General features: G+C 51.8%; 1 protein-coding gene across 2 annotated transcripts; it reads right to left on the bottom strand.

Annotated features, from left to right (window-relative positions):
- Positions 1–1,019: 1,019 nt before the first annotated feature.
- LOC122157464 (folate receptor alpha-like) lies at positions 1,020–7,625 on the bottom strand. Of its 2 annotated transcripts, none has more exons than XM_042813125.1 (5): positions 7,425–7,625; positions 3,132–3,337; positions 2,354–2,542; positions 1,912–2,047; positions 1,020–1,669 (listed from the first exon to the last, which is right to left on the bottom strand). In XM_042813125.1, exons 1-5 carry the CDS (start codon positions 7,453–7,455, stop codon positions 1,326–1,328), a joined length of 906 nt encoding a protein of 301 aa, XP_042669059.1. In that variant the 5' UTR covers positions 7,456–7,625; the 3' UTR covers positions 1,020–1,325. The 2 variants fall into 2 exon arrangements, with proteins under 2 accessions (XP_042669059.1, XP_042669060.1); XM_042813126.1 differs by lacking the exon at positions 7,425–7,625 and adding an exon at positions 4,266–5,285 and having other exon boundaries at positions 3,132–3,447.
- Between the last annotated feature and the right edge of the window lie 6,635 nt (positions 7,626–14,260).

Raw genomic sequence — 14,260 nt, 5'->3', positions numbered from 1 at the left:
GACAAAAGCTTCTGGAAATAACTGATTTGATCTCAAGCCTCCTTAAATCAAATAAAGCCCAGCAGACCAGACAGCTGTGGGCTGAGCAGCACCATGCACTTCCCCATTACTGTCCTCCTCACTGTTCCTCCCAAAAGGAAAGCTATTTCCAGCCCTCCTTCAGAGACTTGTTTCTACTTCAGAGGAAGGAAAACAAACCAGCACAGCAGGCAGCTTCGCACAGCTCCTTCCACAGTCTGCAAATCCAAAGTAAAGGATGGGAGCTGCTGCCTCCAGGGAAGAGAATGTTTTGAAGCAGCACCGGCACGTGGCCAAAGCCTGAGCCTAAGCAGGGGCTGTGAGCTGCAGCATCAGCCTGAGCCTCACTACAGCTGTGCAGGAGAGGAAGCTTCCCAAATACATGGCATGCACAGCTGCAGGATGAGCACCTCACAGAATCAGCCTGCTGAACTCGGAAGGGACCTCAGGGTCTGCCTGGTCCAAGCCCTGCTCCAGCAGGGACGCCCAGAACAGGGTGCACAGGACCACATCCATGCTGCTTTAGAGATCTCAAAGGGGGAACTCCACACCTCTCTGTTCTGCTGTTTCTCAGATGCAGCTGCTGGAAAAGCATGTGCTGCCTGCGCCAGGCTGCAGCAGTGGTGTAGCACTAGCAGTCTGTGCCTAGAAGATCCCAGAGTCCCTGAACTCAGATGGGGGAGGAAGAAACACAGCAGAGTGGTTGATGAGGGAGAAGACAGTACAGGCAGTTCTGCCCCGTCTGGGCACGGGCTGCTGTGGGATCCCCATGCAGGGATGTAACTGCATCACCTGCAGCGAGATGCAGCAGAGCATAGTTTTAAAGGAGTGATCAGGGCAGGAGATAAGGCTTTCCAACCCCTAGGCAGACTTCCACACCTGCAGATCCCTTGCCACCACCCAGACCAGTAGCTCTGTTCCACCCCAGCTTCTTCCTCCCTGGTAGGACGTGGCCTCCAGACAAGGCTGATTCAGAGCAATTCTTTTATTACCAACTCCACTCTCCAGGGATGCGGTGCTCAGAAAAGGATCACAAACAAACACTACACCCACCCAGAGCACAGACATCAACACTTGCCCTATGGGCAGGAGGCAGCAAACGCAGGGGAGGAAGACAGAAGGAGCTCAGATACAAAGGATGGGAAATCACTGCCTCCATCAGCTGGAGGCAGCAGCAAAGTCCAACAACAGAGTCCATGCTGAGCATCCACTGGGACACACGAGTGAATTGAACAGACTGACTGCCACTCATGCCACAGGAACAGCCTCCTTCACAGAAAGAGAAGCCGCATCCCTTCGGGGAGCTGTCACAGGGACCTCCAGCCATGGGACCCCCAGCCTGCAGCGAGCAGCACGAGGGCCAGCAGCAGGATGAGCCACGGCACGGCGCACGCAGCTCTGCCTGTCTCAGGAGTCACGTCCTGCATCCTGGCAGGAGCGGATCGCTTCCTCCAGGCGTAGTACTTGGCCACAACCACGTTGGGGTTCCCCTGCGCGGGGTCAAACCACATCTGGATGCAGCGCCCACTGCCCCGGCGTTCTGTGGTGTATTTGTAGGAGTTGGACCAGATCTTCTCGCACAGATCTTTGGGTCTGGGGAAGACCTGGGAGAAGGGCCTGCACATGGAGCCCCAGGGACAGCGATTCGTTCCTGAGGAAAGCAGCAGAGAAGGAAACAAGAACATGAGCTATTTGAATGCTTCTTTCCAGAGGGAAGAGCAGGCCAGCAGCCTGCCCTCAGGTTGTCACACCTCAACAGTGACATTGGTGGCTTGGCTGCCTCCCCGTCTGCAACCCCCATAGAGAAGTGACAGCAGCCACTGGTTGGGAGCAGAATCACTCCGGGGGCCTTTCCTGCAGGGGGAGGGAAGGCTCTCTCCAGAGCCCACTGACCTGTTGCCCAATTCCAGCCCTTGTGCCAGTTCTCTTTGCACGTGACGTAGTCCTTGCAGTCCTCCCACCATTCCTCGCAGTCCTCTTTGCACAGTGGCACATGCAGAATCCTCTCCCGCCGCCAGCTGCTGTCAGCCTACAAGGGAATTGGACCATGCATGCTGGTGGGAGCCCTGGAAAGCTGGGGCACAGGATCTGCTGCACCCTACAGTCCCCTCCCGGCCCAGACCACTGTTGTCCAAAACCAGAGCCAAAAGATCAGCCCTAGAACAAGGCTGGACAGTAAGGCAGCCATTCCATCCACCTGTTCAAACCCAGTAGAAAAACAGAAGCATCCCCGGGCAGCACACACCTTTACTGCCACAGCACATCATATGGAGGGCCACCATACAGCACGTGACAGCACTGTACGTCCACTCCATCACATGGAGTTTGACCCTACCTGGTCAATCCAGGGCCCCAGGTTGGGTGAGCACTCGTACAAGCACGTGTCCTGGATGAAGTGACGCTTGCACTTGGGTGGCATCACCCCACAGTGGTTCCAGTTGAAGTTGTACAGGTAGGATTGGTCCTTGTGGGCTTCTGAGCTGGTGTTGGCTGTGCAGCAGGCGTTGTCCTTCCAGGGAGCACACTGCAACAGAGCAGAAGGCTGTGCAGAGGGTCTTAAGGGAGCTCAAGGATGCTGCACATGTCAGCATACAATAAAACCTCCAACAAGAGTACTCTTTCTTCTCCAGGTGGCTCTTGGGTATTTTGGACCAAAGAACTCAAGATCACAGCAAAATTGTGTTGGAGGAAAAATAAGAGGAGAACCTTGAGGGTCAGATCCTCAGCAGAAATGGGTGCCAGGCAGAGGAATGGAAAAAATGGCACCTCCTGCATCCTGGCTCACTTAGTCCCATCCACACCAAGGAGCTGGCATCAGAGCCCTTCAATAAGAGAAGGGGTTGTAGCATTGAGAGGGAGTAGAGAAAACATCTTTCCCTTGCTATCCATTATATTCTCATCTTCAGTACCTAAACCTTGGGAAGGAGGCCCCATGGTGAAAGGAAGCGTGACCACGATTCCAATTACCCACACCACCATCTCAGCCCTTGCCTAGGAGCAAGCAAGCAGGCCTTCTTCTCAGCACAAGCCATCTTCAGGCAGGTGGCTGCTAAGCCCCAGTCACCTGTGGGGAAGGACAGACAGCCCCACTCAACCCAACAGCAGCACCATACCTGGCCATGCAGCATCCCCTCCGGGCCAGGCTTGGTTTTGTGGTGCTTGGCATCCATGCAGACGTTCAGCAGAGGGTCCTTGGCAGGCATCACCACAGAGGCAGCCAACAGCACCAGCAGCACCTGCCCTGCTCGCATCTCCACGGCCAGCCCCATGGGGTCGGGGATGTCACAGAGCAGCAGCAGCCAACACACTGCACAAGCTCCTGGAAACAACAGGCAGGATGCCAGCAATGCACATCAGCAAGGACACAGCAGCAGCTCCCCCAGGCAAGGCAGCAAGGTCAGCCACGTGTTGTCTTCTGAGCAGCTCCACCTGGGAGGCACAACATTCTTTTTGTACTCAGGGTGCTTGACTGAAGTGTCCTACGGAGCACCCTGATCAGAAGAGGGATGCTGCGTGGGACCCATTTGGAACTGGGGCCTTTCTGCGTTAAGCCACCACCTGCAGAGCTTTTAGATTCCAAGTATTTAGTTAAAAAATGCTTTTCTAGTTCAAGAATCTTGGTGGCAAGCTGCTTAGAAGTCATAGTTAAATGCACCAGTACACCAAGAACTGCAAGAGACCCTTCTTGTTTCCAGGAGCACATCAAGAAAGAAAAGCTGTTATTTGCTTTATTTGGGTCTTCAAAAACCCACAACTTAGAGTTCAAACTCGAGGAAACAGAAAGAAGCTTCGTGTTACCATACCTCCTCCTCTGCACACCCAGAACTTCAGAGCAGTTGCCTCCTCACACAGCAGAGCTGCTCTGCATCCCTTGCTAGTGCAGGGAAAGGGTCAGGCCAGAGCAACCTGCTCTAGAGGGAGATGTTCCTGCCTATAGCAGGACTTGGAACTGTATGATCCTAGAGGCTGCTTCCAACCCAACCATTCTATGACTCCAGGTTTTACAGAGCACTTCACAGAACACAGAAGGATGGACTGACAGCATTGAAGTGGAACAGAAAGGAGTGATTTCAAAGCTAAGAAAATACATTCAGTCCCAAGGAATGGAGCTAACTTGCATCAAACCTATGTTTGATGCAACACACAATATTGCAAAGAAAAAAAACCAGCAAAAACAAAACACCACCAACATCACAGCCAAATAACCCCTCACTCACCAAACAAACCCAACCAGAAAGCGCCATTACCTGCCTCAAGGCTTTCCAGCCCCCTCCAAAGCACTCAGAGCAGCAGCCTCCTGCAGTCAGCTCTAATAGGAAAGCCTTCTGACACAGGTGCTGGCACTTGCAATTACTTTCTTAATGTGCTTAAGGAGCTCTGGCTTCAGCCAGCATTCATTGCCTTGGAAGTAGTTGTGTGGTGGGAACGGGCTGCCCCAACCTTCTGCAGCAATCTGGTGTGTGGTGGAGGTGTGTGGGGAGGTCTGGGCTCTTATCTGCTATGGCCACTCACACGGAGTCCTTTTCCCTCTGCTTCACACAGAGGCAGTTTAAATTTCTGTATGCTGTTGCATGAGATAAAACAGGGGAAGGAGAGCAGATCCAGGATTCTGCCATGCACCACCAATAAATACAGAAGAGCTCGTCACAGAGCAGGGCATGCAGAACCCCCCTGTGGCAGGGAGGTTGAAATTAAATGATCTTTGAAGTTCTTCCCAACCCAGGCCGTAATTCTATGATAAGTGCTGCTGTCTCAGGGGGAGGAATGATAACTCCCAGCACAAAAATAGAGGCCAGCTGTGGAGGGGAGAGGTGCAGTTATTGCAAAGCTGTGAGATCGGTAATGGAAGGGAAAAGTGGGGGTCTGACCAAGCAGGAGAGCTCCAGACCAGCAGAGCTTCCTACTGGCACAGCACACATTTCCATAGAATCATATTTTGGATTTTGGGGTGGGGAGAAACAGCCAGGGATCACGTCCAACCCCCTCCCAAAACCAGGTCTCCTACAGCGAGGCTGGGGGCTGTTTTGCTTCCATCCCAGCACTGAAATTTGGAGGTGAACCTGCCTGCCTAAGGGCCTTATCTTAAATTGAACTCCTGAAAAGTTGTAGCTCCACAAGACCTTATTCTGGTGATTTCCACAGCCCGGCCACGTGCTGCACAAGCACTGCTGTGTTCCCTGTGTTGCAGCCCGGAAAGCAAACGGGATCCTGGGCTCCATCAGCAGGGGGCGGCCAGCAGGGACAGGGAGGTGATCGTCCCCCTCTGCTCTGCTCTTGAGGCCCCATCTGCAGCACTGCGTCCAGGGCTGGAGCCCCCAGTAAAGAAAGACAGGGAGCTGTTGGAGAGGGTCCAGAGGAGCCACAGAGATGAGCAGAGGGCTGCAGCACCTCCCTACAAAGACAGGCTGAGGGAGCTGGGCTTGTTCAGCATGGAGAAGAGAAGCTGCAGGGTGACCTCAGTGCAGCCTGCAGTGCCTCAAGGGAGCCTGCAGCCAGGAGGGGAGTCAGCTCTGTGAAAGGGGAGATGGCAGCAGGACAAGGGGAAATGGATTGGGGTTGAGGGAGGGCAGCTGGAGGTTGGATGTCAGGGGGAAGTTGTTTAGAGAGAGAGTGGTGAGGTGCTGGAACAGCTGCCCAGAGAGGCTGTGATGCCCCGTCCATCCCTGGAGGTGTTGGAGGCCAGGTTGGATGGGGCCCTGGGCAGCCTGGGCTGCTGTGAGATGGGGAGGTTGGTGGCCCTGCATTGGTGGGGGGTTGGAGCTTCGTGATCCTTGAGCTCCCTTCAACCCTGGCCATTCTTTGGTCCTGAGCCAGACACGCACTCTCCCATTCCTTGTGCTTCCAGCTGTCACAGTGGCGGTGACAAGGAGCAGTCTGCCCCCGCTCAGCTCCTCTGTGCCTTTGCCTCCTGTGCCCCATCTCCTCCCAGCTGTCCCTTTACAAACCCCATTCACCCTGCCTGCTCATCCCTCCTGCCACGTCTTCCTGCTCCCCGTGGCACAGCGCTGCAGCAGCAGCAGCATTTCAGATGCACGGCGCTGCCCTTCCTGTTTTCTGTTCCTCACTGAGGAATTTCTAATATCGGGTTTGTTTTTGGAAGCTGCTGATCACTGAACTGTGTTGCTGTAAAGCTATCAGAGCTGTGACAGCTTGTTCCTGGGAGATAATTGTTAGCCACGAGCCTGTCATTTTCTATCTGAAGTGTTGTGCTTTGTTCCCCAAACGCATCCTTTCATGTTGATCAGAACAGATTTTTTTTGTCTGTTGTTTCATTGTTAGGTGACTCAGCCTTAGGAGGGTCTTTGCAGAGTTTTGCAGCTGGTCCTCCTGTTCCTGCAGTGATTTAATCCCATCACCACACTTGTTCTCCTGGATCAAGAGCAGAAGTCCCAGCACAGACAGCCACAGAAGGGTATTGCTGTAGAGGACAGCCGCGCGCCTTTGCTTCATGGTTCAGCTGTTCACCAGCGTGCAGGGCATCATCCTCACCCCATGGCATTGGAACCCAGGCAGAGGGAATCCCTGGTCTGTCTGGTCCTCTTCTTTGAAGACCTGGGGTATACTGGAGAGGCTCATCTGTGGGTCAGGAGAGCCGTTCCCTCCTTGCTCCCACATTTATCTATTCAGATGCTGTAGTTGTGATTTCTGTCCCGTTTTCTGCTGCTTTTTTCCCCACAGATGCCACATCTGCGCGGTTCCCCGCATCTCCTCAGAAAGACCTTTGATGTGTCCCCACAAACGTGTGCTCCCTGCCCCCGCAAGGGTACCTGCACACATGGCAGTGCAGAAAATGGGGCCATTCCCACTCAGCCTGGTCCCGTATCCATTCAGTCCATGGGGACCAGCTGCCTTCGCTCCATCCTCGGTGGGTCTTTGCCTGGTGCCATCCGTCACAGGGTGCTTCTCCCCTGGGGTCGGATCTGGGGGAGCAGCTGTGGGGCGAGTGCTTTGGGCACAGCGTGTCCCTGCCAGGACCTCCACACACCTCCAGCACACCGGAGCTCGCTGGGACGGCGCAGCCCATCGGAGGTGTGTGATGGGGTCCCACGTGGCTGCTGCTGCTGCTGCCAGGGCTGTGGGCGCTGTTATGAGAGAAGTGGAACCACACAGCGTATCCAGCAAAGGATTCAGTTTGCATAATTGAAATCCAAGCAGCCTGGTGCAAGCACCGCCGTTAGCCCCGATCTGCTGCTGCGGTTTGAAGAAAAAAGGAGAGGGAGGAAAAATAAGGAAAGAAATGCTTTGCATCAGAGTTCTGCGTACAGATATTAAGTCGAAGAACAACCACCTAATTATGGATGTAAGAGCTCAAGAAGCACGAACTCTTAATTGTGTCCGAGCTCAACTGTGGGTGCAATTAATCTATGGCAGTAACGATTACAAGAGACGGCGAGGAAGGCACTTACCTCTGAAATTTGAGAAGTGATTTGGGATCATCCAGTTGAATTGGAGGACAAATCCCAGTCTCGGTGATACTTGGTTAATCCTGCTGGCAGCCCCATCCCCAGTGAAGCTCTCACATCCTGGTACCACCAAATGCTTCGGCGAGCACCGTGCGCTCAGTCACTGCCCCAGCACTCAATCACAGCGGGACGATGCTCGTAAAGCACTGCAAGGGGGCCCAATGAGCCAGAAGCAAATGGCAAGCTGTTGATGTGAACGTGTGCGTTGCCGGGGAACAACGAGGGTTTATTTGTGGGAGGAAGGCCACCAAAGCCCAAGATATTTGTCTTGGTGCTAAACAGAGTGTTTGTCATTTTGAAAGGCGTTCTGATGAAGCTGTGCTTGTGTACACTGGGAAAGGTCGTGTTTATATGGCAGCCTTCCGTGGTTTTACATTGGAGGATGATATTGCTGTAGGTACAAGTAGTCACTCAAATATTTGTGTTTTTTTTTTTTAACATTATTGTAATTATGGGATGTGATTTTGATTAATCACCTCCTGTTACATTACATCTTATCAGTGGTTTATAATTGGGTTATATGCAGAGTGCAGATTTGTTGCCTCCTATTGCATCCTTCATCCAGCTGTGATTTTACTACCTCAGCTATTCGTTTGTCTACTTATTATCATATTGCATACGTAGGTTTGGTGCAACTTCAGCCTCCCAAAGTGGAGAGTAATACATAGCAAGGAGCAGCACTTCACAGTCTGCTTACTGAGGATCCCTAAGTGCACGGATGGTCAATGCACCACTTATGGCACAGAGGTGAGAGGGGACCACACTGCTGCTCCCAGGGTCAGGACCACTGTCTGTGGTCATGGGATGGAGTGTGTTGGTGCTGCCCTGCCCCACAGCCCGGCCCTCCTCTCTACCCCTCTCGGGTGACAGCCATCAGGATGGATGGGTCTGGTTGTGACAGCAGAACCAGGTTAAGGTGGATGCAGGGGTGACGGGCAACATTGCCTACCCGACAGGGCTGGATGCAAAATGAGCAATAGTCAATCATCTTACTCCATAAATAGGAGACAAATAGGATCTTCTGCTTGAGCAGGGACTCCTCTCAAGGTCACTCCTTGAGGTTGAGAGGTTCCTTACCTTTGGCAGATGCTCGGCAAGGGATTTATAGCCAGTGTCTTGCTTGTAAGCAGAGAGGGACTCACGGGTGAGGTGGCAGCTGGTGGCTGTCCCAGCCATATTGACCATGAAATAGTTGAGTTTAAAACAGTGACAGGGAGAAACCTGTCACCACAGTTTCAGCTCTCCCCTGAATAAAGGGGAGAGTGTTCACTGGAACAGGTTGCCCAAGGAGGCTGTGGATGCCCCATCCCTGCAGGCATTCAAGGCCAGGCTGGATGTGGCTCTGGGCAGCCTGGGCTGCTGCTTGACGACCTGCACACAGCAGGGCTTGGAGCTGGATGAGCGCTGTGCTCCTTTGCAACCCAGGCCGTTCTATGATTCTATGATTCTGTGATTCTATCATTCTATGAGCCTATAAGAGCAGACTTCAGGCTGCTTGGGGAACTAGCTGGCAAGGTCCTCTAAGAAACTGCTTTTGAAGGCACTGGGGTCCATTAGTGCTGGTTGCTTTTTAAGTAACATCCCTGAAAAGCACATAAGAGGGAACTGCAAAATGTTGGCAGGGTGGAAGATGGGCTTTGCTGAGCATGGTTCTTCTTCAGCTTATGTGGAAAAATAAAGTGTGGCCACTGGAAGTGAAGCTGGGCAACTTGGGAGGGCTGCAGAGCATCGGGTACTGCATGGTGCGACCTCACCTTGACATGGGGTGCAGTCTGGGCAAAGCACTGAGTGAGCATTAGGTTCATGCAGCAGAGGAAGGACTTCTTGTTGCTGATTCCTGTCCTCCTAGCATTCAGCACGAGCTTTTCTCCTAAATCCCTCTGAGCTGTAACCGAGGGGCTGCTCAGTGGGCAGTGAAGCAGAGGGTTTGACCTACAGACACTGGCCCCTTCTGCAGCCTCTTGCTGTGCTCTGCAGCCTTTCAGGGGACAGAGCTCAGACTTCAGATGGATGAAGGACCGTGGGCCGGAGCCTTCCACAGCTCACCTTGTCCTACACCAACACACACTCAGTTTTCAGAAATTCCTTTCGCCTGCAGGCACCACTGGGCAGCAATCAGCCCTGTTCCTGGCCACCATGGAAATGCAGCCCGCTTTAAGTCAGATTTACCTTCTCAGCAGTGACTCGGAGCAGAGTGTCCAGTATGGGTGATTCAGCCTCATGTTGCTGTGCCTGGCTGTGATTTATTGCCATTTAAAAGAACCTTAAATAAAAAGGTGCACTTGATTGTGCACCTACCAAGTATTTAGAAAATTCCCCATGGGGAAAGAGAAGAAAATGCACACAGCTGTCCCTGCAGCTCAGGGCAGCATCCACAGCCTGGCAGCACTGCAAATCCATCACTTGTCTATGGGACAAAGGCAAACTGTCCTCTGTTTTCACAGAATCTCAGAATGGCCTGGGTTGGAAGGAACCTCAAGGATCACGAAGCTCCAAGCCCCACGCTGCATGCAGGGCCACCAACCTCCACATTTAATAGCAGAGCAATACTACTGTTCCTATAACTAATAATGCTGGTGGTAGTTGTGACCCCACGTGTTGGTATTTATCACAGTAACGGGTGATTGGAGATGCTGTGGGCTGTGTGCTGCTGGCTCTTGCCATGGTGGGATGCTCCTGCACCCTCAAGCTCTCCTTTGAGCAGCAGTTCATAAAGCAGCACAGCGAGACAGCCAGAGTGCAGAATGGAAATCTGTGCAGGTTTGCAGACTGATGGTGTCGGGTCGATTCTAGTTTGTGTCTTTGGTTCACTAATAGAGACTTACCTCGACTTCTTGCGCCTTCGCTGTGTTCTTGAAGGGCTGCACAATCCATCACAAGCCAATGTCAGTGGCAGTAGCACAGTACTGCTGTGTGCTTCTTCCATAATAGCCTTGCTGGTTCACTGCACAGGAGCTTTCATCCATTCCAGATGGTTTTCTTAAGAGGAGCAACATGAAAATGGAAATCTAAACGCTCTCAGTCCTCTCAATTTTCCAACTCATTCTGCTAATGAAATCCTTTACTTGCAATATAGCCTCTAGAGAACAAGAAAATCTCACATCTAACTGCACAACTGCAGATAAATAAATACCAGTGCTGAATTTGTGTGCAGATTCGATGGGATGCTTGTATTGATTCGCAGAAATGAGCCAGACAGAATCCCAATGAAATAACCAGGGAAGCACTCCTTTAATGGCTGTGGTTCGATGACTTGGGTGAGCTCAGTTCTCGAGCCTTTATCTTGCTGAGAGGGCTGGAAAGAGGAGCAGGTATTGAAAGCACTGCCAAGAAAGTGGATGCACTGAGAAGAAATGTTTCTGTTCATATTAAATGCTGTGTCCACGAACCATACCTAGGGTGAAAAAGAACATAAGTCGAGCTTGGGCTGAGCAGCAATCTGTCTGGAGAGTTCACTGATGGGAAAAAAAAAAGCTGAAATGGCTGAGAAAGGGAGTGAAGATAAGATTGGGATTATTGCAGAGAGTGTCAAGAATGATCACTGGCACAACCTGGAGGAAGTTTGTGGTGGGGCAGGAAGGAGAAACAGGAGGAGAACAGGGAAGAGAAGGGTGGTTGTTGGAAGGGCAGTGTGATGGTAGGTTGGTCTGCGGTCTGGTTTGTTTCACAGCTGGGAGTCCCCACTGATGGGGATGTTCGTGGCAAAACACTGCATGCCACAACAATGGGTATCAATAAAGATAAGAAGGATTGGTAAAAATGTCAAATTGCAGATGAAAAGAGAGAAAGTTGTAGTCTGAGGGTAGCCAAAGCCAAACACTAGCAACATTTCTAATACTCAGCCAATGCAGTCAGGGGACTATTCCTATCAACAGTGCATCTCCTTCAAGCTTCTGAGCTTGAAGAGCTGCTATCTCCCACTTTGGGAAAACTGTGCATGAGTGGAGAGGCTGGCAGGGAAGGTGTGGGTGTCCACGTCAGGCCTTTCCCAGCAACATCCCCTGTTTCCAGCCCCCATGTCAGTGTTTGATGCACTTTTTCCTTCTGGCAGACAAAACACCCATTTAAGTGGAACCGTGGGGCTAATGTCACTCATTTCCTTCTCACAACTGACCTAAATCTCCCCTCTTTTAGTTTAAAGCCATTTCCCCTGGTCCTATCTCTGTCAGACTGTGTAAGAAGTTGGTCTCCTTCCTGTTTATAAGCTCCTGACCCAACACCTTGCACTTGAACCTCATTGGGTTCTCATGTGCCCACTTTTCAAGCCTGACCAGGTCTCCCTGGATGCCATCTCTCTTCTATTGCTTTGACCACACCACTCAGCTCAGGCTGTGGATGCCCCATCCCTGCAGGCATTCAAGGCCAGGCTGGATGTGGCTCTGGGCAGCCTGGGCTGCTGGTTGGCGACCTGCACACAGCAGGGCTTGGAACTGGATGAGCACTGTGCTCCTTTGCAACCCAGGCCATTCTGTGAATGTAGTTTACTGTCTTTAATTGGACTGACAGATGGTCAGAGGAACTACAAACGTCGATTTGAAGGGTAGCAATCTTCACCACTGCACACAGCCGGATGGGAATGGCTCTGAGATTCGTGGTATCTCACATCTCTGTTCGAGGCAATGCCAATGGGACCAAGAGTTTGCATGCTGTGGGTGTTCTGTTGGTTGCCTCGGAGCCCAGCTCTGGCAGGGAGGGACGTCCCTCCCTTGGTCAGCAGGACAAGGGGCAGGGCTGGGGGCTTCCATTCGGTTTGAAGATGTACCCCTCCCTGGAGAGCTTCTGCCTCGTTTTCCCTCTAATTTCCACCCTGCTCAAAAGGGAATTTGCCCATCTGCTCTCATCTGACCTGAGCACACGGCTACCTGCCGTGCAGGGATGGCTTCCTCAGGAGCAACCTGGCCCTGTGCTGCTGCTTTGGGATCCAGCAGCAGGACCGAGTCTGTAAGCACCATAAAGAGCAGAGCTGCAGCTGGTGATCCGAGCCTTGTGCTTCCATATACGTGCATAGAAGGTCTGAAGTCTGCATTGATTGGATTTATTGCGTTACTGATGGTGTGAAATGGGAAGCTTGCACCAACGGGCCGTGTGAGCGTACAGCCATGTCTGTTATTTGGCATGAGCTGTGACACTGCCTGGCTCACCTCAGCCCCTCCCTCAGCTGAGCACCCTCCTGTTCCACTGCCCGCTTATTATGGAGTGGAGTCACCCACTTCTGTCTTTTGCAATCGGTGAGATTAAAAAGAAATTAAGCACAGAGGCTTACCCAGGCAAAGATCGTTCTGAACTGAATTGATGGGCAGGGAGTGCTTCCCTGCTTGTGCAGTATGTGCAGTGCAAAGCAATAAATCGCAGCTGAGGCTCCTGGCCGAGCATGTGAGTGCAGGGGCTGCAGGGCTATATGATAAATCCTCCCTCAGGACTCCACACAACTCTCATATAAAACACATCTACGGATTTTTATGCATACAGAGCACGGGAAGCCGCTGCTCCCCCTTCCCCTCCTCTTTATCTAGTGAGGATGTATCAAGCTGTAGCCCAATTTGTAGCATGAATTTTGCCCTGATTCTGGTGCAGTGGTCACAGCAGACGCTGCATGGCATAGGAAAACAGGGCATCATCTACCCACATCTGCTTAAAAATCACCTTATTGATGTTTGTTATCCTTCGGATCCTTCATCTTGCTGTTGGTCATCAGCAGAAGCCTTACTGATCTCACCCTTGAAGACGCAGAGCTGGGAGCACAGAGTCTCTGGAGCGCAGCAGGACCTGAAGTGCCACGGGCTCCTCCTGTGCTGCATTCAGACCCTGACATTTCTCACTGAAACCATCCCAAATCCAGAGAACCTCTGACAAAGGCGGTGCTTTGCTTTCTATTTCACGGTAATATACTGAGATTGATGACTGATCTAATCTTGGCCTTGAGCAATACTAAAAAAAGCAGTTTTACCTTTTCACTGCCATTCAGACACAGTGGTGAGGGAGGGAGGGAGGAAATACAGGAAGCCTGGAAAAGGCTGAGAAAATAAATATCCCTGAACCAGGTCAAAAAGTGGTCTGATTGTTCCAGAGAGAAGAAACTTCCAGTAAACAGAGCACCTCGGCCTGATTGTGGCCAGAAGGAAAAGGTAAGGAGCCAGCACAGGGTTGGGGGCAGGGTCAGGGCTCTTAGCTTCGTGGGATGGGTGCCTTGTGCTCCATCAGTGCCCAGCTGCCATCCGTTCCTGGTCAGGGTCTCCCTGGGATGTTCATAGAATCATAGGATTTTCAGGTTGGGAAAGACATTAAAGATCATCAAGTCCAACCACAACCCAACCATCCTACCATAACTGCTAAACTGTGTCCCGGGGCAACACATCCAGGGGGTGTAAACTCTAGGGTAAATTTGAACCCAGATCCCTAGGAAATGTGTGCAAATAAATGATTTTGGTGGATGAAGAAAAGCAGAAACTTGAATGAATCTGTTGAGCATACATCAGATCAATCAGATCATTTATCTGCTGTGGGAGGGTGACAGAGTTTGTACACGGGGCAAAACACCGTCTGCCCATCTGTCTTGATTTTTGAGATGAAGTAGCGTATGAATTGTATGGTGATTTTATAAATGAGCCAGAGTGCTTTGTTGAGCTTGAGCCACTATCAGCTGATCTGAGGCTGGAGCAGCTCTGCTGTGAGCAAAGGCTGAGGGAACTGGGCTTGTTTGGCTTGGAGAAGAGAAGGCTGCAGGGAGACCTCATGGTGGCCTTCAGTGCTTGAAGGGAGCGGATGAACAGGAGGGGAAC

Source organism: Centrocercus urophasianus, unplaced genomic scaffold (assembly GCF_019232065.1).
Source record: "Centrocercus urophasianus isolate 14NV4802_14NV808 unplaced genomic scaffold, USGS_Curo_1.0 seq_1388, whole genome shotgun sequence".
Taxonomy (NCBI): domain Eukaryota; kingdom Metazoa; phylum Chordata; class Aves; order Galliformes; family Phasianidae; genus Centrocercus; species Centrocercus urophasianus.
This window is presented reverse-complemented; position numbering and strand designations above follow the sequence as displayed.

What these genes read in the sequence shown, in the direction of transcription:
- LOC122157464 (XM_042813125.1), bottom strand. Translation starts at nt 7,455, where the DNA reads ATGATCCCAAATCACTTCTCAAATTTCAGAG. An exon ending in TCACTTCTCAAATTTCAGAG is followed by an intron (nt 3,338 to 7,424) that starts GTAAGTGCCTTC and finishes TGTTGTTTCCAG; the next exon opens with GAGCTTGTGCAGTGTGTTGG. An exon ending in GGGCTGGAATTGGGCAACAG is followed by an intron (nt 1,670 to 1,911) that starts GTCAGTGGGCTC and finishes TGCTTTCCTCAG; the next exon opens with GAACGAATCGCTGTCCCTGG.